At 35.1% G+C, this 26248-nt stretch overlaps 2 protein-coding genes across 5 annotated transcripts in view; one reads left to right on the top strand and one right to left on the bottom strand.

The window, feature by feature from the left end:
* Positions 1–238: 238 nt before the first annotated feature.
* On the top strand, positions 239–25296 carry LOC139973075 (uncharacterized). 2 transcript variants are annotated; one of them, XM_071979452.1, is made up of 8 exons: positions 239–534; positions 7073–7207; positions 9211–9524; positions 11180–11249; positions 15284–15426; positions 17777–17878; positions 19175–19318; positions 21048–25296. In XM_071979452.1, the coding sequence occupies exons 3-8, from the start codon at positions 9381–9383 to the stop codon at positions 21114–21116; spliced, it is 672 nt and encodes a 223-aa protein (XP_071835553.1). In that variant the 5' UTR covers positions 239–534; positions 7073–7207; positions 9211–9380; the 3' UTR covers positions 21117–25296. The 2 variants fall into 2 exon arrangements, with proteins under 2 accessions (XP_071835553.1, XP_071835552.1); XM_071979451.1 differs by lacking the exon at positions 7073–7207.
* LOC139973074 (uncharacterized) overlaps positions 21158–26248 on the bottom strand; it is a 53810-nt gene continuing 48719 nt past the window's right edge. The window contains exons 30-31 of one of the 3 annotated variants that reach the window (XR_011795137.1): positions 23088–23142; positions 21158–21297 (exon numbers count right to left, since the gene is read on the bottom strand). Coding sequence is in view for 1 of the 3 variants with exons in the window: in XM_071979449.1 (XP_071835550.1) it covers positions 21257–21297 (41 nt within the window). In the remaining 2 variants the exon portion in view is untranslated. Of the gene's footprint in view, positions 21298–23006; positions 23143–26248 lie in introns of those variants that run through there. The other 2 variants (XM_071979449.1, XR_011795136.1) reach the window with 2 other exon arrangements.

The raw sequence follows: 26248 nt of genomic DNA, 5'->3' as shown, positions 1-26248 counted from the left end.
AATGTCCAAATTCCTACTTTTTTAAATTTTACGAATTCAATGTTTCACTGTTGAATTTTTTTTTGACAAGAAAAAGTCAAGATTGTGAAAGGTGCATGTATTTTATGGTATAAATACCACAAGAGGTGTGAAATGCTACAAATTAACAATATTAATATAAATATTATGATGGCCATTTAATGCTTCCGTACAAAGTCGTCTTGGCTTTATTATTTGTGGTACAAAGGCATTACACCCTCCTATCCTATCCACACATATACTATATGCACTATAGTAGTACACATCTATAGTGTCTTCATGTAAATCCGGCAACTAAGCCTAGTTTTCTGTACAACTCAGGCCCGGTGTTTTCCGTCTTACATATTGCAAAAAGAACGAATGGTGTTGAGTTGTCCCTGAAGAACGTTAATATTGTTTCGATAAAATTTTCTCACGAAGATTAAGCGAAAATACAATAGTCGTCTGATATTTCAAGATGTAACGACAAAGATGTGAAGAAATCGCCTAGCCTACAGTAGCACAGCAACGTTCAAGGTTTGTTGAATTTATTTCCGATAACCCGGTGTTCAAACGAGAACGTATTCGTAAGCCAAGCCTAACGTTAGGCGAGTTACATTAAAACTTTGCATTTTTGCCGTAGACTACGTAAAATTGGATCTAGTCTATAGCGCGGTTAACCTACTACACTTAACACCAAATTATGCCGGGTTTTTGCATTAACTCGAAAGGCCAACCATCGCTGAGATAACAAAATTCTAACTTCGTTAACCTGATGTTATGTTACTAATGTTAAGCCACTGTTTTTGCCGTAGGCAAATTACAGTACAGTACTGCTACTACTAGTAGCTATAATGGAGATAAGGCCCTTGACAGTTTCATGACACAGTTCTACTTTCACAATGGCTAGAGTTACTATTGATCTCAGTCTGATGAATCATGTAAGAATAGGGCCTAGTCTAGGCCCCTACTTTGAATAAAACATAATACTAAGTTAGGCTTTGAGCAATTAAGTGTGAAGGCACAGGTGAGTTTGTGCTGACGTTGTAAGCATAGACTTCCTCTTATGTTGGGAGAGGAGCCAATAATGGGACTTTGTATACTACTAAATTAGTATTGAAGTTTTTTTTAAATTTATCTCAATGTTGGGAGTGCATGTCTCACACCCACAAGTAAGTTACACATCCTTATAAGCCACTTTGATTCCTGTATCTTTCCATTCGAATTTTCAGCCTGTTTCTGCCGTTTAGTTTTAGCCTGAGTAGGTTACAAACCAATTAATGATAGACCTGATATTTAAAGTTTGTCTAGAAATCATAAAGTCTAATATTAGACTTTCATTACTTCTGTGCAAATTTAAATGTCAGCACTTTCATGTCATGAATTGACTGAAAGTATATGTAGGCTAGTTGCAACCATGGAGATGTTATCACCCACAGAAAGAAACAAATGTTGTTAAGTTGTACAATTAGAAGCAAGTATATAGTTTTGAGTTAGAGCAATTAGTGTGAACTATGGTGTTCTCAGGATCATACCCCGCAAAATTGTGATCTTCCATTCCGGGATGGAGCCCACACAGGCGATCAAAATAGAAGAGTGAATGCTTGAGAGATCAGGTGACTAGAGATCTCCAAGTACCTCTCTTATGTACCTCCCTGGAAGTGTTATCTCTCAAATACCATTTAATTAATTTGAAGACAATGAATGACATCATTTTTATATCAATTTGAGAAAGGGACCTTCAGCAGACCTTAGAAACCCCTTGACTACCTATTCAACTTGTTTATTTCAATTAATTGTTTACTTGCTAACTTGAAATGAAAACTCATTTTGTCATGGAAATGGAACCTCATAATTCTATGATGAAATATGTCTCCCTCTACTGATACGGTTGAAGAAATTTGCCAAATTTGATGAATCAATTATATGATTATAACTTTAATTTCCTTTCCTATCCATGCTGGGAAATACATCACATACTATTCTGCTGTGATATGTCAGCATGTCACTCAGTGACTGAAGTTTAGTAGTATAGTTTAGTACAGTTGGCAAACTGGGTCCTGAACTATTGTGCAATAATCTTGGTTAAGTTGCCAAGTCCTTCCAATAATTAAGTACTGAGACATTTGGCTAAGCATACATGTATACATACATCTCTTCAATGCATTTTTGATCTCTGTCAATAATGAACCCAGAACGAACAGTTTTGTGCTATTCTGTAACATTAGCAGTCCCTCCACTATAACAGTTGTTTCTACTGTGCCAGCAACTTGCTTGTATTTTAAGTAAGTAACATAAATTTCTAGGCATAGGAGTACATGCCATGTAGTCATTACAAACTGATCTCCTCTCATCCCTAGACTCACTCAACCATCACCAGTTCCAACTTTCAGTTTGACAGAGGACTGATTTATGTATGTATGTTTGTGTCTGTATGTACTTTAGACCCTCCTGCAAGCAGGAACTCGCGAAGAAGCCTCATAGGCTTATCAAAGCCGCAAGCTGACCGAAGTCAGTCTCTTACATTCATATTTAACATCCATGAATGATTATGAATTGTTAATTGTCAACAACTCTGTAACTGGATGACATTAATCTGGGAGTGACTCCCATTTACATACATGTACACTCAGTGCACAGTACATAACTTAGTCCTCATGATCTTTATCCAGTAGTCAGAGAAGGTTCAAACTGTTTAGCCTGCATCGACAGTACAGTAGGTCTGTATGAGTAGTGGTACATGGAAAACTGTAAGACGCTCTTAAAAAGAACGTCACAGACCTGCTAGCCCTGTTATCTTGAAGAAAATAAAGAAGTCGAGAGAAGTTCAGTGATGCCTGTCAAAGAATAGATCTTCTAGGCAAACAATTCAGAAATTTGTCCTTCAAGCTACTGAATGGAATAATAAGTTGCACTTTGTACACAGCTAAGGCTTACAGTATACTGTATCCAGGATTAGCAAAGGTCTTCAGTACTAGCATGTACCTACAACAGAGAATAATTTAGTGTAGCAGTTTGGAAGGCTCCATAATTTGTCTCATGTACAGTAAATTACCATGTGTTCCTGTACAGACAAAAGCTGCATACCAGTACACAAAGCTTTGCACTCAAGTGTAGCGATTTGCTCATTTTGCATCGTAGAGCGGTTTAAGATGAGATACCAGATTATATCCTGTACAGTACAGGGAATAATTTATTTAGTGCTCAAATTTTGTGTTCTACTTTCGAAGGCTTTTAATTTTGTATCTTACAAAATACTATCTCTAATCTATGGTTTTTGGTTCACGTACAAAAACTGCGTACTGTACAGTACTTAATATATATATTTGCACAGTTTGACTAATTGATAAATTTGTCCCTGACATACAGTGTGAACTGTATTGTGTATTGTTGAAAACTATGTATACACATGTATGTCAGAACTTAACAGTTAGTATGTATGCAGTCCCTACAGTACTGGTGTTTTAGGACTACTGTATACATACAGATACTGTACATATTTGGTCGGAACGAGCATTGTATTAATTCGGTTAGACCTAGAATCATCAGGCTTCATAACCTTTGCTGTTTAAATGGTTAACAAAATTGAGACGGTTATTAGTGTCTCCTTTAAATAGTAGCTTAAAGCTCACTTTATGCGACAAGCTTTCATGGACATTTTCATTCATTTTTGTTGGAGTTTTATAGGAAGTATCTACGGACCTGTATATTTAGGGAACTGCAGCTTGGTGTGCAGTATAATAGTATATAGTACATTTGTGTACTATATACTGTAGGTAACTTGTTTCCATAAATTTAGCCATTTCCCAAGTACTGTCTGGTTTAAGAAGTCAGAATATTGAACTTGAGTTCTATTGACATTCTACTGAGGTGGAGAGTTTGTAGCACTTAGAAATGTTATTGAGAAAATCTCATGACTGTGATGAGAAGTTAACTATGTACAGTACTTAACAGTAATGACTTTTGTATTTCTCTTGCTCATCAAGCTATACTTGGTGTAAACAAATCTTCAGCTGTCTAAATCATGCTCATAAAGTGCAATCTCATTCTTGAATAGGTGGTTTTGGTAAAATTATTAATCATTTTGGCAAACAGCTACCAGCATATATTGCACAAAAATCATAAAAATCATAAAACTGTCAGTATCTATGCTATCATGCTACATACATACATGACTAATGTAGCTTTGTCTAGCTAGACAAAACAGCATTTGTGACTAATTGCACAGTGGACAGGGAAGTTCTAAAAATAGTGCAACAAAGAACAACTTATGGTGTCCAGGTGTCTTTGTTCAACATTTGCAACCATTGTGCATCTATAGGCTCAGTAGTACAGTGAGTTGGTAAATTTTGTAATGTAAGTTTCTGCAAACAAGCCAGTAAACTGCAAAAAAAGACCATTAATGGCATTTAAACTTACTGCCTTAAAAGGACAGTGGTGTTATCTACGTACAGTAATTCATTGGGTCTGTTTAAATGGCAACTTGTTATTATGACTATTAAAGTCTGTAATTTGTATATGCACTGACATACAGCTTTTATATAAATTATGTAAGCCATGTTGAATGCTTGTATCTTGCAGTTTCTCTTACTATTACCTTACAGTATACTGTGGTACTGGAGCACAGGAACACTGTGCAACTTTACCTTAACATTAAGCAATTAATTATCATAATTCAGAGTAAGTTTGAACTCTTAATGTAAAGTTCTTTAGAGATTTGTTCTTTAAAACTCAATGACAAGTTACCATCTTTCCAAACTGCACTACCCTACAGTTCAATGTCTTAACACAATTTGTAAAGTACAGTATTATAACAACAAAAAAGACTTTGTCCTTTGTAAATAAGCATTTGTTAAACAGGTCTGCCACACCTATAATTAGGCCAACTTGTCGCAAAGTTTTGTAAACATTGTCTTTTTACAGCACTTATTTAGCTTTATTTGTCAACAGATGACCGTTTATAACCCTTTGTTGCCAGTTATCACAAATTGTCACTTAAGGTTTGGGTAAATTGTTTGATAGCCTTTGGACTGTTTAATGATGTGTCAGGTCCCACACTGGTAGTGCTTCTTTGCTAATTTTAAAGGATACAATCTAAACAGCAGGGCTCTTAATAACTCCTTTATATTTTGGCTGTACGTACAGTATATAAATCCTTTAAGAGACAGACTGACGAATACAGTACTGTACTTCTAAACCTTGTGATAATGAACAGTTAAGACCCAAATGAATGAATGAATGAACTTAGTTCATGAATGATGTAGTGAATCTGAAGGTGTGATAATTCACTTAATTCATGTTGGAATCATGTATCCAGTATATATGGCATTGCAGTACAGTGAATGCATGCTATGCTAATCGGGCAAAGGGGAAAAAGTAAGTAAAGTCTGTATAAAGCAGCTCTTGTACACTGTCCTGAATAATACCATTTTACGGGAAAACACCTCAGATCCCCCTTTCAAACTGCCTGCTATGTACACAAAAGTTTACATACTCAGGTATTTGCTAATCCCTGCTACCGTAACTGTGAATGGTGAATTTATTCAGGCTTTATCCAGTATGTGTAGTTTGGTATTTAAGAGGGTTACACACTTACTGCATATACGACACAGTTTCATGCATTACAGTAATATCTAGCTGCAGTGGCTGCAGTATTAAGTTCAAGCAATGGTCTGTGATTTTGGCTAAGATCATCTGTTCCCTTTCGAGGGGAATGGTTATGCACACCCGACGATGATCACACAGTCACAGTCCCGATGCAAGGGGACTGGGGTTGAGAGCGGATCAGTCATTTGGTACAGTAGTTTGGTTTTCGTGCCCAGGTTCTTTCCTGGGCGACTTTTCTTTAAAAAAAAAAAAAAACAGTGGTCTGTGCACTATAGGTGTGATCTTCAATGACACAAAGAGACTGCCGTACATACTCCTTCATAAAATTTTGTTCAAATTGTTTAATTGAGGTACATTATTTCACAAAGTTCTACAGTACAGGTTAAATGAGTGTTTCAGTTCTTCAATTGCCCTCTTCAGGTTGTATGAAATTGTGTACAAATCACCCTTAACCTGCTGAGTGGTTTTAGTTGATTGTCTTCAAGGTACACCTTCCTTGCATCACTCTGCAGTAGAGACCAACATATTGTACTGATTACTGTAGAAGGTTGATTCTCTATGACAAACTCGAAAGTGTTAATTGTCATATAGTTTACTACTGTGCGTATATAAACAGTACAGTTAGTTTTCAGGTAAACTGCAAACTGTTAGTTTTCAGGATTATGAAAATAGTACAGTGCTCACTACTACTTCTGACTTTCTGGCTATATATGCACATGTATCCAGTACTAAGCAAAGCTTTTTCTCATCCCTTTATAACCGCCTCTAAATTGAGAACTTTGGCCTCATGAATTTTTTCAAATTACGTGCATAATTTACTAATCTCATGTAGCAGTTCAAGGGTTTTGGGCTTGATTGGTCAAATTCTCACCTGAAATGTTGTAAAAAGCAAAAGTTCAAAATGTTTGAAATCTTCTCATTTTTGCACAATAGTAGAGACTGTGTGACTGAAATATTTATGTGACCAAATTATATTTACGAATTAAGGATGTTGCTCCTACAGTAATATATATATACTGTTTAAATGAAAAACTAACTTTCTGAAGGTCACAGGCATATCATCACTTTTACAAATCAATTTCAGTCTAGCTGTTAAACTAGCATTCATGTACAGTAATATGTGTGGACTGAGTTAAGGTTGCCCTTAAGAGTTTCCTTTTAAATGAGTTATTTTATTCTTCCAGTAATGTGGCAATTGATGAGGAAATTATATGTATTTAGCAAGTTTTGAAAGCTAGATCAAAGATACTTTTGTCCAGAACTGAATCTGAAGCAGTGACCTCAGGATGGGTCAGTAAAGTCGTGTGCCCTACCAATTTAACGGAGCTGTTATTTGGTGGTGATCCCAGAACTGTAAAAATTTACCATTTTTTAATGGCTTTCCTTTCTGGGAAGGGGTGGCAAGGTTTGCCAGTCTGAAGCTACAATACACTTACTGTACTGTTCCTAACATACTCTGTATTAACAGGTGTTACACCCAGTTTTGGGGCAGTAAAATCCAGAAAGGGGCAGGGAATAAACTATCAGGAGAAATAAGACTTTTCATGAGTCTGGAATCTTATCTGAATGAATCAACAATGGAAAACAGACTAGCAGTTTACAGGTATATACTCTGGAAATTTAAGCCATTTTTTTTTTTTTTTTATAAACAGCATTCATACAATACTGTACCTATAGATGGCTTTGTTGGCAGGTATACATTTGTTATTAAAGGCAATTCAAAGTCACTATATACATACAATGCAATATATATACTGTCAATGCAGTTTAAAACATAAATGAAATACTAGGTTGAAATATATATACCATAGACCTCCATTGTAAACAAAGACCAAAGGGCAACTTCACCACACCCATTATAGACAGCAATTTGCCTGGAGCTCCTGGGCACTGATATCCCAAACAATACAATACAATTACTATTTGATTTACTTATCTATATAGAATTCTGTCATGCTGGTTATTTACCTACCAAACTGGGACAGTTATTGTTGGGGAAAAAGTTGAGGTCAAATAAACTGTTAACCTTGTTTACCCTGTCCAGTTACTGTAGTCCATGCAGAAACTGGTTACAGTATATATATGAGGATTGGCTGTATGGATGTCCAGTAAATGTTGTAGTTTAGAATCTGACATTGATATATATTGAGCCAGTGCTGTAAAGAATTGGAACTCACATGGTTAATAATTAGCAGGCTCAGTATGATATACTGTTATAAACATTTTTCCCCATCTAAGTCTGTGTACCTTGGTGTAGACTATTTGTACCAGAGCCCATCCCTACTCCCAGATCTTGGAAACTGGTTTTGTATCACCGACCCTCAGTACATGGCTCTATTTTTTGTAGGTTTGAGTCAATAGATAATATTGTGAACTTTAAAACAAAACTCTTACTGTACTTTGCAATGGGTATGCTGTACGTCTTTCTAGTAATAGACTATATACTGTACAGTATATGATTGACATGTACTGTACACTATAACAGTTTGAACTAAGGTTATCAATGGATGCAGCAGGGATTCGCAAAGATACAGGTAGCTAGGTTTAATAGTAAGTATTGTACGTACAGTATGTACCCCGCAGTGGGAGGATACTGGAATACTGTACAGTACTGTACATGTACAGTAAGTTACCTAGCTATCATACGCCATACTGCCATGTTTAATTAGCAAATTACAGTTGATATTCACTGCATGGAATTCTACAGCACAGCATACTTAACTGAGTCCAGACCAGATTCAATTACTGTATCTCTGAATTGTACCAGTGTGTTACAATTACAACCCTGCAAGTCTGAAGTAGAATTTTTATGTGATGACGTTACACGGCGTCAGTCACTACGGTAGATATCTGTTGCTAGGTGGAGCTGTGTAATTAAAACATCAAGCAATGATAAACTCCACATGGGAAACCTCCATGTACTCGATTTTTAATTATTTAACTCGGACAGTTTTAAAGCACTGTTTGACAAAAAGGAGACATTGCAACATAACAGTGCAAATTTTGTTGCAGTTGGCAAACAGTTGACTGTTTTCTTGTTTTTCAGTTATCTGTACAAATACATAGTACTTTAATAGGGTAAATTATCCCAGTAATCACCAAGGGCCTTTAAACAAGTTTAGTTTAGTTTATTATTTGTAGGTATCTGTAATCCAGTATTTTGTAAGTTTGGTCTGTTGGAGCCATAAAGGTACAGTACATACTTACAGTACAGTACTATACTCATGGAAGTACACAACATGTGTTATCAGCAGTACTATTAAATGCACAATTACTAAAAATCATGCGTTAATCCATGTTGTGTTAAAAATTCAAGAATTAACCTTTTACATTTTGGTTGTTACGTACAGTATGTGGTTTGTTAACATCGCTTAGAGTTGCAGAATGAGGATTTGGCCGGGCCGCGAGATTGATTTTGTGTTCAATTCTCATCAGATAAAGGAGTATTTAATAGTTTGCATCAAACCTATAGATGTTGTAATTTTATATAAATTGTTATAGTCCCTTGTTAATGTAGGAAAAATACAAAGGTGAACACTTTCTACAGGTCAATGAAAAAAAAAAAACAAGTTAAAGATGTATATTATTGTTTCCATTGTAATGCAGGTACTGAGGTATCTCCCCGCAAAGACGTACCTCTAAGAGACAGAGCAATTATCTGGGGAGACGAAACACCTGTCCTCTCCTACATTACTGTACCCCCTAGGTACTGAACCTCCTCCCCCCAATGGTTCCTGTGACTGAGCGTCGCGGCTGGCGGTGAAGTACAAGACTACATGAGCTCTGGTTGTTGCTGCTTCCCGGTTCCTCGCCGCAGAAGTGGAAGAGAACGGGGGTCAGGTGGACTGACCCGCATGCCATCCAATCCACCCACAAATACAACATGGATTCCTCCTGACCCCAACGAAAGTACTATAGGGGTGAGTATATATTATAATACACTTAGGGTGTCATTGATCGACTTGTCAGGCAGGTCAGCTGGACTTAAATTCTGGCTGAAAGTCATAATCAAACACTGATGGTGAATTGGGGTGAAAATGAGACTTCTCTAACAAATGTCACTTACTCTTGCTTGTCACAACATGTGCCTTCGGTAATTCTGACAAATGTTCACAATGAACCACAGATTTTGATCAATTAGGATATACATGTATTTGTGTACTGTAGGTCTGTACTGTATTGTTTCTATCTGAAATGTTCATTCTTCTCAGAGTTTTCAGACAGGCTTCTTATGGATGGTTGCAGGTTCAGCAACATTTATTCAAGGCTTATATAGTAGATGAAAGTAAAAATAGGAGAAATTATAAAACCTGATCTGTGTAAATTAGACTTAATAATATATGTCCATTCATAAATTATTGATGGCCCTTACTTGTTTCAAAGTTCATTTCTCAAATATTAAACCTGTTAAAGAAATCCAACCTGGGATTGATAGTTTCAGCAAGTTTTAATGATCTATAGTACAACCTACAGTATCAAGTTAAGGTTTGGACCTAAAGTGATCCTTTCATTTTTAAAAACAAATTAATGGTATTGGTAGGTGGCTGTAATCACCTCTGGATACATACACTGATCCACAATCCTGTGCCATAAACATGCATCTTAGTATCTTCTTAGAGATCTTAATGAATTGATAAGTCTTGGAATCTTTGATTCTACTTACAAAGTTCTATTGTCCATTAAGAATGTCAATCATTTTTGCTGAGTTGTAATCTAATGCCATTTCACTGATATTTGATCCTACCATTTAAGTTATATTTAAGTGTACTGCACATATAGCCATCATGCATACATGTTTGTCATTGGTGGGCTCTGTAGGTCTACTCCCCAACCTGATACACCCTCAGGTATGTCTCTCAGTTTGTGAACTACTCACGTTTAAAGGTGAATAATTGCATAATTGCATCGTAGTACACCTCAGTTTGCAAATGTTAATACACAAGTGCAAACTATTTACTTGACTCCTCTCTTACCTGTCACCATTCTACTAATGCACTTAATCTACCTAGCCCACAACAGTTGGTAACATTTTAGCACTGCGCCCCCACATAACACCTACTACCCCTTCCTTCCAAATCTACCATCCTCAAGGCTTACAACTGTTTTTCTAGTGTGATTTACATCAATTGGAATCTTGTTGGTTTAAAAGTTTATGGTGATGTCTCTGAGGGCAGCTAGGACCTGAATGCATGTTGTGACAGTTGGAAAGAAAAGAAAAGGAAGGAAAAATTACGACAAATCATGTACTTACTGTACTGTACCTGTAGTACTAGTTACTGAACTTACTGTATATAAAATAACAACAGGTACATTAGATAAGAAAGGTCCAACCTGCTTACCGTAGAACACAACTGACTGAACAGACAACTTCTATCAAACATGAAAGTTACTGAGCTGTCCAATATAATAATACAAATCATGGCATACGAAACTACTAATTTAAATCTATTTTGTACAAATTGCATCATGACATTCGTCATCCTGTATGAGGGTCTTACAAATTTGTTGAATCAATGAATGATCCTCTCTAACTTGATTCTAAAATGTTTGTTTTTGTTATTGTTTTTGTTTTCAGAATGTTGAGGATGATGCCTTCGAACACTTTCCACCAACCTCGGATCATCGCCGATCATTCTTTCGGGATGGTAAGGCCTAATTGTAATCTTTTAATCTTGAAATTTAGAAAATGCAATACTTAAATGATATGTTTAAGAGTCACTATTTACCTTTGTACTTAAAGTAAATGTTCATGATGTTCTACTGGCTTGTATTTTCTGATATGCTTCCACTATTGACAAGGTTATTAGTATGAAGAACAGGACCCATTTTTGAGGTTGAAAAACCTGAAAGATTGGGTCTGTCATCAAGGGAAAAGAACATTTCAGACTTTTTCTTACAAAGTGAACTCAATATTTTTAGTTCCACAATTTTTGTCAAGAAAGCAGTTTTTTAAGTTGACTTTGATACCTATTATATAATGCTAAATTTTGTAATGAGGGCAGGTCATTATCTTGATCAGACAAATTTCCTTTCAAATACTGATCAAGATAAAACTCAAAAGATTTGAAAAAGAAAGAAAAATTACCACAGCATTGTTTGGTTTATGAAAGATTTCTTTTTTACAGAAATTAAAAAAAAAAAACAAAGAAAAAACGATATCTCGTTGTGGTTAATATTTTCAATAAATTTGTCTACATCATCAAAAAAAAACATTTTCATCATGTTTCAGAGTCTAAGAGTGTTTTTCATTATTTTGTGGTAATAAAAAAGGAAGACAATTTGATGTTTTAACTTTGGATTGAATCTACCCAACTATCAAAATCATTTCATGTAAAAATGCACTGTCATTAAACAACAGACAAATAGCAGCACAGAAACTATTATGCCAGTTGCCCAGTGTATGACTTGTTTTTCTTAAAATTTGATATAATAAGTTAACTTTATGCAATAACTTACTACCCCACAATTTTAGCTGAAAGCAATATTCTAACTTCATAATAATATTGCTTTCAGCATTTAAACATCAAACAATAGGATTGAAAGAGTCAACAGAAAAATCTGATTATTCATTTATTTGAAAGTCAAACCAAAAGTTTGGCATATTTGCTATGGGCGGCAAATTCTCTGCTTGGGTAAATTTCAACCTCCCAAAAAGTTGTTTCAATTGGCAGAAATAGTTATTGATGAAAAGTAATGATACTTTGTTCAATCTATACGTTGGCTGAGCAACTGTTCCAAGTCTGAGCCCAAATATGTTTTGTGTGGAATTTGATGAAATGACACACCTGCAGACTGGGTCAATTCACAACTCATGAAAACAAGAATTGTGACTTTTTGACTGTACTTTGGAAGTCAATTGGCAATGACAGTCTAAGTTTCATTGATTTCAGTAGAAGTCATGTACTGTAGCTGTACACAGTTGGTATTAAACAATAAACAGTATATATTCAAGCATTAGCTAGAATTTTCAGATCTTTAGGTACATTATATGTATACTGTTATCTGTAGTAATGTGTGTCCACAGCAGCAGTGTCCAGATTTTATTAAATTTCAGTGGTTTATAGAGTTGCATTGGAAATGGCTGCATAAAGCAATGAGGTACCACATATTATTGTTACAGTCACTCCCTGTGCTTTTTTTCTCTCCTTAAAGTTACATGTATCAATCTATAATAGATTAGGGAGTCATATTGGAAATGGGAACAGAAAGCAGTAGTCCATTACATATTGTTGTAGACCCCCCTCAAGTTTGTAGCCCTCTCACCCCTCCCTTGCTATCCAGAATAGCTACAAGTCAGTCTATTTCCTTCTCCTGCAAGGGGCTTCCCCCAATATGGTAGAGCTGTTAACACCTAGTTCAACAAAAGAAAGGCTTTAACAACACATCTGTTTGCACAAATTTGCTTTTGTGTAAAAGAATTTTTTCAAAATCAAAGGCTGTTAAAAGACCAACGCAGTTTTGATCCTCAAAAGGGAAGGACAAGTTCTTTATGTTGGCTTGACATCAAGTCAACACTTCTCCATATTTCAAATAAAAACCGCAGATAGGCTCATTATGTCGTAGCCTCCATCTATTTTTGTTATTTATAAATATTAAGGGTGTGGTGACAATATTTCAATTGACAATTATTAATACCCTTTATTATTTTCAAAGAAATTCTTTTGCCATAGGCAGTGATGGCTTAGCATGCATATAAGCAAAGGTTTACTGAACTGTAGATAAAGGGATCTACTATAAAAAGGAGAGAAACAAGCCTGAAAAGATTAGCGAGCTTTTATGTAAACATTTGACAATGTCTACAGTTGGGGCGTTTTCCCCAACAGTGCAGTACTTAACCTCCTAGATGCCTCAGGTAATATATATATATATATATGGTTTTGGCCTTGATCTCTGTTAACAATGTGCTGCATTGGAGTTTTCACAATATGAGGGTTAGTGCTCACAGCTGCTTTTAGGTGTATACTATAGACTCACTACAGTATACAGTATGTTAAGACAATGGGTAGAAAAAGACAGAGATTTCACATTACTTTTTATTTACAGTAGGTACAAAATTTTGATGGAAATTTGTGATTGCATAGATACACATGTAGGTACAGTAACTAGCATCAGGCCTTTCAGTCTATATTTATGCTAAAGTTATAGAAAAGTCTCTTCTTGTTAAGTAAACTACAGAACATTCCTGTTAACTGTTATACTGTAACTAGGAATACTAGTACAGTAGCATAGACTTGAAAGCCTCATATTAAGTAATGAGGTTTCGAAAAACCCCCCTTATAGTCATGCAGGACACTGGAAAATAAAGGGTATCAAATAGGACAAAGCTAATCTGTACAGTTTACATACACATAAGTATTACATTGCTGCACAGAAGAATTATTACTTGGCTGTTAAATATGAACATTTGTAATGAGATATACTGTAATAATATAGTAAAATAGCAACACCAGCTTACCAAAGGTCAGTTTGAGGGCAGAATGTCCACCCACTGTAGTACAAACGTGTTTGTACTTTAAATGGAATAAACCTCAATTTCCACCCACCCAATGACATCACACATTGTAAATATGAAAGCAGTCAATAAATGGAGCACAAAAGTTTTCATACTGCAACATAAATTTATCCGTCTCAACTTCCGAAATAATGTTTTAATCCACATAGTACTGTAAGCAACTCCAGGATGTAAAGAACAAACTGTGTACAGTATTTTAATTTTACATTTTCCGTGGTTCTGTAAAATATCAGTTGATAAATGAATTCTTTAATGTACCCATACAGTATGATAACAATGTTCATAGACTTTAGTGAGCATGAATAATAGTTGGTTATCTTTATAATTTTTGCGGTGGGTTTGGATGCCAATGTCAGCTGGAATGTTTAGGCCTACCTACTGTAAGAGACAAAAGAAGTGGCTGATCTCAGTCAAGCGTCACGACACGGTTTGTATGGTTAGGAAACATATTAACCATAGCAGCTAACTTCCAAATTATACCAAACATGATTGAGCCAACTTGCATAATTTACAATTCAAAGTTTGCATAGCAGTTTTGAAGACATCAAACTCTCTGAAAAAATAACTATCATTGTTCCTGTGTAGAAAAACCAAAATAAAATAAAGCTGTTAGCAAACTGCTTATCCACTAGAGAGCCTGTGTAAGAGAATGTGTAAAAGTAAGTTGGTCTGACGTCTCGATCCTACAGTAGCAGGATCTTCTTCAAAGGCTAAATGACAAGTTACACTAACACTGTAACAGAAGGGACAAAAACACGCACAGAATACAGACAGGTTTAATGAGCATGGTGAACACAAAGAGATAGATGTAAGGGGATTAGTATCCCCTTGTATCATCCCTTGTCGACTAATCCCCTTACATCTATCTCTTTGTGTTCACCATGCTCATTAACCTGTCTGTATTCTGTGCATTCTGTCCCTTCTGTTACTTGTCATTTAGCCTGTGAAGAAGATCCTGATAGGATCGAAACGTCAGGCCAACTTACTTTTACACATAGAAAAATCAAACAGAAAGCTACATGTACATCATTGCACTCTAGTAGCAATTTCAACCGATTTCACTATGAAATATCAGATATATTAGTATTAATTCTCTGAATTATTCTTATAATTGTACAGGGTCTGTACATGTCTCACTTTTCTTATTGGTTTCTTTAATTCTAACAGTGACCAATGTGGACCACAGTAGACCATTGAATTTGTCTGCTACGTTTAACCTGCGGTACTGCGGAATGCTTCAGTCGGTCCAGGGCCTTGGCCACTCAGAGGAGGACCACCAGGATCTGATAATGACCATAGGGCAAGCACAGGTAAAACTGACTTTAAGTTAAAAAAAAACCCATTTCACTTCATTAAAGAGATATAGGCAGTAAAACATATATATGGACTTGTCAGGGCTAGAAGTAGGTTATGTGGACTATAAAGGCATTAAAATAGACCACCGATTACTGTATACTCACACTAGTTGTGCTAGTTACTGATTGATTTTGTAATTTGGTTGTGGATTAAAGTAAAGCATAGACTCTTTCCAAAAGAGAGAAAGGGAAAAAAGTGAATGGTCTCTCTTTTCGTGACAAGTTCGTTCATGTAACAAATCCCATTATCACAGTTCTGAGTGCAGCTGTACTAAAGGCATAGACCTTATCTATCAAGGAGTGCCAGTCATCTGTTCATCGAAATGTTTCATTTAATAGGTAGATTGTGTATAATAATTAGTACAGTATTTCTGTGCAGTGGCGGAGCTAGGGATATTGCTCGGGGGAGAATGGTCTATCGGGGCGCTTTCGACACTATCTAAGCGGAGCGCCACCACAGGTTGGCGCGTAGCGTACAGAATTTTTTTGAGTAAAGATACTCCCTAGATCGCCGGAAATTACCCTTTCCGGGCTCGCTAATTTGCAGATAAACGAAGAATTGATAGGTGTCATCGCCAAATTACACCAACAAAATGTGACAAATGTCAATAGGAAGATGAGAGCACAATAAAAAAGTCAATAATCGTGAATAAGTAAAAAGTGTTAAAGAGCTGAAACGGGCGCCAGCAGTCCATTTGAGTCCATCAGGGGGGGCATCCGCCCCCCCCCCCCTCAGACTATATGGATGCTCCGCCATTGTTTCTGTGGATTTACAGTACTAGCTAGATTGTTGGCCTATTAAAACTAGAGAATTTTAATGTCAATTAAAGCAACAAGTTGTTTATACAAGCAAATATTTAATGTTTCAAATTGTCATGTTAACAAAATATAGTTGATTGTATTAATTATGATCACCGCAACAGTTTTTTTTAATTCCTCCAAGTTATATGCTTCCCTTTAAACCTATATTTTTTACAAATAGTGTAAGAATACAGTACAGACTATATGTAATTTACAGACAATGCTGGTACGTACAGCCCACTTTTCATATGATAATTCAGAGAAAGCTACAGTATTACTGTCATAAGTTGGTTATTTGGCTTATAGCCTGGACATACTGTATCTAACAGCAACTTTATTGGCAGTACTTGCAATTTGTGTTTAATTAGAGTGAATTTGATGGGAAGCAGGGTACAGTACATGTTTATGTTAGGAATGAAAAATGCTGCTTTAAACATTGGATATGACTGCTGTGCGTTGCTTTATACACTGACATCATCATTGGTACAGAGTGGCACGTTGTGTACATTTGAAAGAAAGACAAACAATTAAATAGCTTGTTTTAATTGCGTCTGTGTGCTTAATTCACAGACATTTTTGCATATATGTATTGGGTTAAGTGAAACATCCAATTGTGTCGAAATTTCATATGTACATGTTTTAGTAGTTTTACTTTTACTTTCAATATGATTTCTTTTGCAAAATAGAAGAAAATTTATCAGATGTTTACTTCAAAAAGGGAATTTATTGAAATCTTTGTGCAACTAGGTGATGTAGAATGCTAAGTACTCATAATAAGGTTTAGGCATGGCCAAGTGTCTGTTTTAATTAAATGACATATATACAATTATTGTCAAAGCTTAGGCCATAACACTACACAGTTCACTACACCAGGCCTAGAATTTCACAATTTTACCACTTGCTACAAAACTGCCATTTCCAAATGACATTTTCCTGAATTACAACAAGTATTGAGTTTAAATTGTTTAATTGGAAGCCACCCAACTTAAAATTATAATCCATAAGGCCTTGTGGGCTTCTCCCACATTTGTGGACGCTTCAGCGTCATAAAAGTAACTATCTGATTATTATTTTAATCAGTTACTGACTTACTGTACAGGCCAATCCATGGGAAAATATAATATATGTTGATAATAAGCAGTAATTCAGAGCTGGTTTGTTACGGAAGTACTGCTGGTGAAGTTTTTGACTAATGATTGTTACATGTTAATTATATGTTCCTAATTTCAACTGGCATAAATATTTCAGTTCCTTCTTTTTTACTGTCAAACAATGCAATTCGCTGGCACTTTGCCAGTAAATATTAGCCTGAAATACTGCTACAGTACTGTACATGCCATCTTATTTCAATTGTATAGTTCTCTATTGCCGACTACTGGTAGAAGATATCGTACCAGGTTTGTTTTCTTAGAGATGACAAGAAACTAAGAAATTATCTAAATGTTTCTTTGACAGCATAATTATTGGCTTAAATTAATAATGCAATGTGACTTTTCTTTTTCAGGGGAATGGACAGTTCAAATTCTCAGATAATCATAATGACAAAGTTACTCTCCACTTATCTAAATACGGAATCAAGATTACGGATGCTGGTATCCAGCAACATGTAAGTTACATCATTTCCATTTCAACTCTTATAAATATTAACTTGTAAATGATGATAACCTGTTAGGTATGAAGACCCTCCCCTGCCCCCACTTATTCATTGACAGTAATCCAATTTCCTTTATCCCTACAGCATCCACAAAAGTATTTATAATTCTCAATCAATCAGTGGTGTCTTTTAAATTGCGGATGTGTGAGATGGTATTGATCACCTTATGAAAGAGCAAGAGTGATCATTCTAGTTGAGCAATGTCTAATGAAGATAGTTAATTATTAGTCCACCACAGCAGTTTGTGAAATGGGTAACCAGATAGAAAAGAAGGAAAAATCAAATCAAACATGAAAAATGTACAGCAAAAAAGAAAACCCAAAGGTCAGGTAAATTGTTTAGTTTCATAGGAATTGTTATTTCTTAGACAAAAATGAGGATGAGAGGGGCAAAGTCTAAAACGAGAGAGAAATGAAACTAAATGGCATGACGCAAGAAGCCTGTTGTGTTAAATTTGCATTCTTTGTTTGTATACTCTGGGCAGGGATTTCCTTCCTGATAATTACAGCATAAATAACCAATCTGTTGTATTCCACAATATGATTGGTTCCAAAATTTAAGTTTCTGCCAGAGTTTTAAAGTGTGACTGAATTCTAAGTAAGAATAACTTACTGATCTTTAGCAGGAGATCACCAAATTCTTTGTGTGCTAAAATTGCTCCATGTTTTTTTCTCGGAAGGCAGGCAGGGATTCTTATTTGGCAGCCCATGGGCCAAATCCTGCCTGTGTCATTTTCAATCAGGCTCGCCAAAAGGCAATACAAGTTACAATCTTACAGCTATCTGGTTTGCAGACCATTCGGCTTCAGGACTTTAACAAGCCTACCATGCACATGGCTCAATCCAGGTTGTTTTGGTCTAGATCTCTGGATCTAACCTCCAATAAAAGTTACTCTCTGGCACTTGTAGAAAATTACTTGATAATTCAACTAATCCCTTCCAGCAGATATCCATTAAAATTAAATACATTTCTCTAATGCCATTCCATGCTAAACACTCAATTACACTTTATTAGCTTGCTTGACTTGACTGTTAGGGTTGCCCTTAGATATTTTCACTTTCGGAGTTGTCGAAAACTATAAGATTTTCTACTGATACTACTCAACAGATGGAATTTATCTACAATGCAGGAAGTTATGGAAAGTAGGATATTTGTTTGATTTTCAAGTCTGTAAATCTGTGGTTGTGACTGCATTTTTGGTTTCATTATTTGTGGGTTTATATTGGAACTTTCTCTTTCTCTCACCAGATGGCCACTCGTTGGCGGCATAGCCTCTTGGAAGTGATCAGAACGGTGTACTTTGTTGATATAACTAGAAAAACTTACCTTGCCATAAAGCTGGGGAAGTTTGGAGAAGATATATACGACTCACTCTTGTTTGAGTGTGAGAAGGTAATGATCACCTTAATTTCTTTTCTAATAATTACACATTATTGTTTCTTTCAGGTATTTCAAAGACTTGTACCTGTGGTAGGTGTTTGCAAAGTTTTGAGAACACCATCAAATTTGTGTTTTGTCAGAACAGAAAGACAAAGAAACACTTGTAAATAATAACCCTCACCTGTATTTAAACATCCAGACCTGTAGTGTTCAAACAATGCTATCTTTCATATCTTCTTGTATCATGTATTTAGACACCCCTAGTAATACAATCAACCAGTCCAAACTCTTGCATCCTCTCACTGAAGTATAGCATTAGCCCAGTAGCAACTATTAGTCATAGTAATCACAGGCTCTCTAGTGGATAAGCAGTTTGCTAACAGTTTTATTTTATTTTAATATAAAAAGGGTCACAGGTTATCACTTCTTGGAAAGTTTATCTTTGTTTCTGTGGTCACTTAAATTCTGGTAATGGTAATAGTAAAGAGAACAAGTTGAATAGCTTAGAGAGCATCATCGTCTTGTGTTGTGTCTGGTTTCCATAATCCTTGGAACATATACAGTAGGACCCACCATTCTTGTTGCATTCAAGTCAAATGAAAGTTAAGGTACATCTACAAAAGGAGAAATTTCTACCTCCCCTTATATTTTGCATGAATGTAAGGAAAAGAAATTCATGAACATCTGGTAAAGTATTTTGGTTTTCAAAATTGATGACACAATACTGTTTCAGGTCTATATTTCTTTTAAATATCCTCATAAAAAACATTAAAAAAGTACTTGAATAAGGTATAGTGTTGATGTCATAGTCCAAGAAAAATTGATTGCTAGTAACTTTTCTATACAGTAGCTGTTTTTGGTTTTCAAGATATTCAGTATGAATATCATGGCAAAATATATGGAATGTTCCTTTATGGCTGGCTCTCTTGAAGAGAGGGTTTGACCCTCCAGTACAGGCCTTCATGTAAATCCATCATTTTCTTAGCTCAGCCAGAAAATGTCTTTTAACTTCATGTCAACTTCAAAACATGAATGTGGTGATTCAGACTTAAGTATCCTGCAAAGATTTTCATCAAATGAGCATGAAGTAACGGTTGATTTGTTTCAGTTCTCAACACTTCGTCACCCAGAAACTATTTGATATTGAGTATTAAATAAGATATCAGTTGGAATATTTTCAAATCTTTCACTTTTGGTACTTTATTATTTGAAAAACTTTGACCTCTAGGGGAATTATATTATATTGGGTTTTAGTATCCAATAATAATAATAATGATGATTTGTTTGTTCCAAAAAAAAAGGTCCATTGTTACATTCACTTCCTGTGCCTCCAGTATTTTCTCTCCGTAAAGTTACATGTATTAATCTATAATTTAGGGATTCATATTGGAAAGGGGAGCAGAGAGCAGTAGTCCATTACAAATTGTTGTAGACCCTAGTGTTTGCACGGGGTATCCACCCGATGTGATACTACCCGGTTCCTAATTTATTACCCGAATCCAATAATAATAATAATGATGATTTGTTTATTACAAAAAAAGGTCCATTACAGGGCAGTTTCTTTAACATATCAAAGTTAATTGGTTAGCCCTTATTATCCAAGTTTTTCTTGTTTAATAGTTATGTAATTGTGATATTAAGTGCTGAATTATAGCTCAGCAAAGACAAAGAAGACTCACTATGGCCTGAGATGGTTGTACTTTAAAATTTATTTTTTATTATTTTCTTTGCGTTTTCAAAGGACCAAGCTGCTGAAATCTGTCGTATCATGCAGATGTTGTTTGATGCCATCTGCAGCCCTGATGAGTGAAGCCTTGACCATAGAGATGTGTGAATTCCTGTCACAAAACATCTGATGTGCTCTGAATATGCAAAGTGAAGAAATGGTGGTATCCACCTCAACCGTCCGCCCACCAATTTACTTTCTTGTAGCTCTTCGGGCAATGTAGCTCATTTGGTAAGGTCGTTCCACTGGCCACAGTCACTGAAAACTTTACCAAAAAGAAAAAAAGTGTCAGAAATATTTGAACAGTCAATCCATGTGCATTAACCACAAGTAGGCAGCTCGGAAGAGGATCGTCTGTCTAGAGATTTCCAGCAAGTGAGCTCTGAAAGCAAAGATCTGCTGAAGGAAATGAAGAAATAAAGATTCCCAGATTGAATCAAAACCAAAAAGGTACCTAAAAGACTTTTTGAGTCCATCTACTACTCTATTTGTAATCATTTCTATTTAACCTGTATAATAGCTAGTGTGTGTTTATTGAGTATCATGTAAGTTGACGCACTTGTAAATATATTCAGTACAATATTGTAAATGTTTCTTTGTTTTCTTCTGGTAATTAAACAGGGTATTAAAGCGAACCATCTGTGTTGTTGAAAGAAGCATCACGAGGGAAGTGTTTAAAAATGGTTCATAAAAAAGGCCTCAATAAATTTGTAACATGGAGTAATCTTTGAACTTTGTTTAGTTTACAGGGAATATTAGTCCTCCTACAAATTACTATGGCTCGTCTGTTCTAGACGTCTATTTGACTTGTGTAGCAATTTGACCAGTTTTACATAGCATTTTGTAATGAGATACTTGGTAATTATTACCTGGTTTTTATAATTGTATCTGCATCAAGTTTTTTACTTCTAACAGTAGTATGCAGATATATTTGCAGACATTTCCTAGGCTAAAATAGTCATTAACAGAGAAACATTAACACCTCCTCCCACAATGTCTAATTAAACTATTAAGGAAATATTCAAACTTTAAATAAAGAAAAGACTTTGAAAAAGTGCAATGTCTTGTTTGTTTGTATTTGGATAACATCTGCAAAGTTTCCTGGATTAAGTACATTGCACCATTAATATAGTAATCTGATATCACACTTAGCGTACTATTGATAACCTTCCTTCATGTACTAAGATAAACAGAACATGTAATTACTAATTAATCACACATATATTGATTAATGGTATATCCTTATGAAGTAGATGGTTTTCCTGATAAGGGTACATTGTTTTTACCCTGATTCACAACTCATGATATAAATGCTGCTAGATGTGTTACATGTGGGGTGGGGGTATACAGTCAAGAAGAAATGCAGCTACTATATAGTCTCACATATTATATGCTTGGGGCAGTAAATAGTGCCCTTTGATTTGATAGTTAATTTAAGAGACATTTGTTTTGTTGCATTTTTGAGGATATTGTGTTAATGGTTCTCTGTTCACTTTTAATGATTTGTGTAGTCAAAACATGTAGAAGTGTCTACTGGCCAAGCATATACAAGGAAATATTCTTGATCAGTTGTGCATCTAATATCTCAACAAAGTCTGTTACTGTTTGAAAAAAATAACTAAATCTCAGTATCAGTCTTTAAGGACAGATCCAAGGAGAGTATAACATCTACATGATGGTCAAGCCTGCCTATAGAAAAACAGTCCTCAAATTGACTCCAGCAGTAACAATTTGTTTCTTGATAGCATTAACTACCCAAAGTACTGCCAGTAGGATTCATCCTTGAGTGCCCCTAATTAATTGACCAGCCACCGTATGATTGTAAACACAGGTGCTCTAATGGCTGGCACTACTTTCCTGCATGAAGACAAATTTGGCTTGACCACTGAAATAGTACACTGTGTATTTAATCATGAATTGTGCAGAGGAACATAATGAAAACTTTTTATTTTCTGTCATGGCACTAAAAGTTAGCTGAGAACATAATTTTGGTAAGAGTGAGCTTGATAGTGGAAGTATTTAGTATGCTTCTTCTTTACTAATTTTGGTACCTACCAAGACTTGTCTCTCAGGCCCAGCTTCTGAAATACCTGGATCCACAATTAGGAATCTGATAGGAAGGGAAATTGTGAATTTAAGTACACAAAATACAAGAACCAGTTGATTTTAAGAGATAAAGTTACATGTTATGTACTGTGTTTATGTAATGGGTCTGAAAGATGAAAATATATCATCAATAATTTTGTGAAGCTCACAGAATCTTATATTATACCGGAATATTCCAGAAAGTTCACATTTACCTTAATATTTAATTTATTTTCTATAGGGTGTGGTAGCCATTTGTAAAGATCATCAATATTGCCTTCAAATATGCTAAAATTAAAAATAATGCCAACATATGGTCAAACTTTAATTAGCTACCATTTCCTTATCATCTTTTACTCATGTATATTTTAGTACATCTAAAGTTCTGGAAATAAGTTGGAGGATCAGGGACCTTCAGGGTATCATACAGGTAGCCCTCTTGGAAACTGTTTTACTTAAAGTCAAAGGAGGCAAGCTGCACAAGTTTATAGTTCAGGAATGGAATGCACATAGAGGGGTGATGAGTTTCATTTTAAAAGAACCTGTGAATAACTTCTTTTAGAAAATAAATATTGAAGAATCTTTTAAGCACCTGTTGTGACAAAGATGTAACAACTTTATTATAAGGTAAAAATATATCCAAATAATAATAATATACAAAAAGAAAATATAAAAATACACTAACTATTATGTACTACAGATTATGTGTATAAACAACAAATCCAAAACTGCTTTAAAACCTGACCACTAGGATATTAGTCACCATATAAGCATTCAAACTACTGCAGTTCACATAGCATTTATCCAACTTGCTATAGGTACACCCAACATTTTGTTGGTCTTTGTCATTATGTATCTTTACTACTACAATTTGTAAAAGCTTTCTTCAGTCATAAGAAAAGTATCTGGTAAAAACTGAGTCACTTCTATATATAGAGAACAAGTACGTGTATTGTGTAGTCTGGTAATTCCTGGTAAATTTACAGAATGCTGTTTAGTGAACCATGAGATATTTAGATGTAACTGTTTTGGGCATATTTAATAGTTCCTCTAATTATGAAATATCAGCACTGTAACTATAGAAGAATGTGCCTATGATATGGCTAGTACAACAAACACATTTCTGTATGCAAGCTTGCCTGTGCCAACCTGTGCTGCTGCTGCTGCTGAAAGTTATTGGTTAGAATATGAATTTCTTATCATTAAAAATTTAAAGACAGAACTACAACATTGGTATAAAATGAAATTATCATTGGTTACTAGTCTACCCTAATTGTCTCCATTGAAAAACAGGCACACTAAGTGAGTCTCATATGTGTAGGAAGACTCTGCAAAAAACTGGGTAGGATGTTCATGGTTTGATCTTGAAGTGTCAGGAAAGTTGGGAGTAAAAATGTGAGCTTAAAACGTTGAAAGAATGTAGTAAAATTACTCCAAAACTGAAAGTATGACAACCACATCATAGAAGACAATATAAACCTTACCACAAGAAGGTCACTTGTATTACAAGTGCAGTATTTTCTTCTGTGGTGCAGATCTGGGAGTACCTTTTGAGTGAACCATTTTGCTAAGTTACAATTTCTGTTTTAAAGATTGGAAAGTTAAGATTGGGGGAGAAATTAAACTTTGTAATATTGAGAGAAGCAAGGTGTGGGAAATTGTTGGGCTATAATAACAAATGTATATATATACACTAAACTCTGGTGACATATAAATGATTGTTGTTGTAATTTGCAGCTATTGCTGTATTGATTTAAGAGCATCTCACCGTTGTTTGTTAACACCTCACTCTCAAGTGCTCTCAAGCAGGATTTATATATCCAGTCAATAATGCTAATATGTATTACATTTGTCTTCTTCTTTTGACTGTGTTTCCGTACTGACAATACAGTGTAAAAAGCAAGATGCAGAATTCTCCAAATGTCTTTACCAATTACCCTTTGAACAACCGTAAAACATGTTTAAAACCGTAAAACATGTTACACGTTTAAAGGGAACATTACTTGTGTTTCCTATTTTTGTGTGCTTCATTTATCATCTCATAGATATTTACTCCTTCTTTTTTTGCATGTTATTTATACCTAAGAGAGCCAGCTAATAATGTTTCAAGAAAGTTTCTCACATTTTCCCCATAATTTTGTTAAATATATACATTGAATACAGTACTTATAATATCATATCTGTACAAGTGTTTATTCCTCTTTATAAGCTAATCTTTTCAGTCAAATGAAAAGTATTAGTTCATGTCTGCTTTGAGTACTACAGTACCTACTTAAAATGGATAGTCTCTAAGGTGAAAAATTGTCTTTTACATGTGAAAGAGGAACTTTTAAGCTTCCTGGTTAAAGTTGCACTTGATTCCCACATGTCACATATGAGAAATGTTTATTCAAAATTTACATGTTTCATATCAAAAGTGAACCTTGAAACAAATAAGTGTGATGTCACAAATCTTTCAAAAATCTACAAAGTTTTAATTCAATTTTCTAGTTTATGCATTACCCAATATGAATGCATTTTTCATTGGTGCTTTAATCAGTTGCATGACATCTATTATGAAAGTTAGAACTGTATCCTTACCAAGGTCAATGTTACACAGAAGAGTGAGTATATACCAGTTGAATTGTCAAATTACATCTATGACATGACACCTACATGCTCAATAGGTCACTTCTATTACAGCATGTGACAATTTCAACAAGCATGAGGACTGAACCACATCCCATCAGACTCAAACATCACCCCAAACATTTGATGCTCAGAAAGCATGAAAACGAACTCTTGGACTATGACCATAGCAAGCTCTGAATAAAAGCTGTAGATCAATTTTTCAACATCTGGAAAATTCTGAGATTCCAACAAAATTTCTTGTTACCCACTTTGTAAATTAAGCAAATGAAGATTACAATAAGCAAACTACTACAGCTACAGTATATTAGTTCTCTTCATATAAGCAATACACTGAGAATGCCAGATTACTTTTCTCCGACATATCAATCTTTTCTATACCCAATTTTGTGTTAGTTGTACCTAATTTGCATATTAAACTCAGTGCGAAATATTGTCTACATTTTGCTAGTCACCCTGATGACTACACTCTTCATGGGCCAAAGGGAATGTCTGATTTTAGC

The sequence above is a fragment of the Apostichopus japonicus genome, chromosome 9 (assembly GCF_037975245.1).
Source record: "Apostichopus japonicus isolate 1M-3 chromosome 9, ASM3797524v1, whole genome shotgun sequence".
Classification (NCBI taxonomy): Eukaryota; Metazoa; Echinodermata; class Holothuroidea; order Aspidochirotida; family Stichopodidae; genus Apostichopus; species Apostichopus japonicus.
Note: the sequence above shows the minus strand (reverse complement) of the source record. Positions and strands in the feature narration are given on the sequence as shown.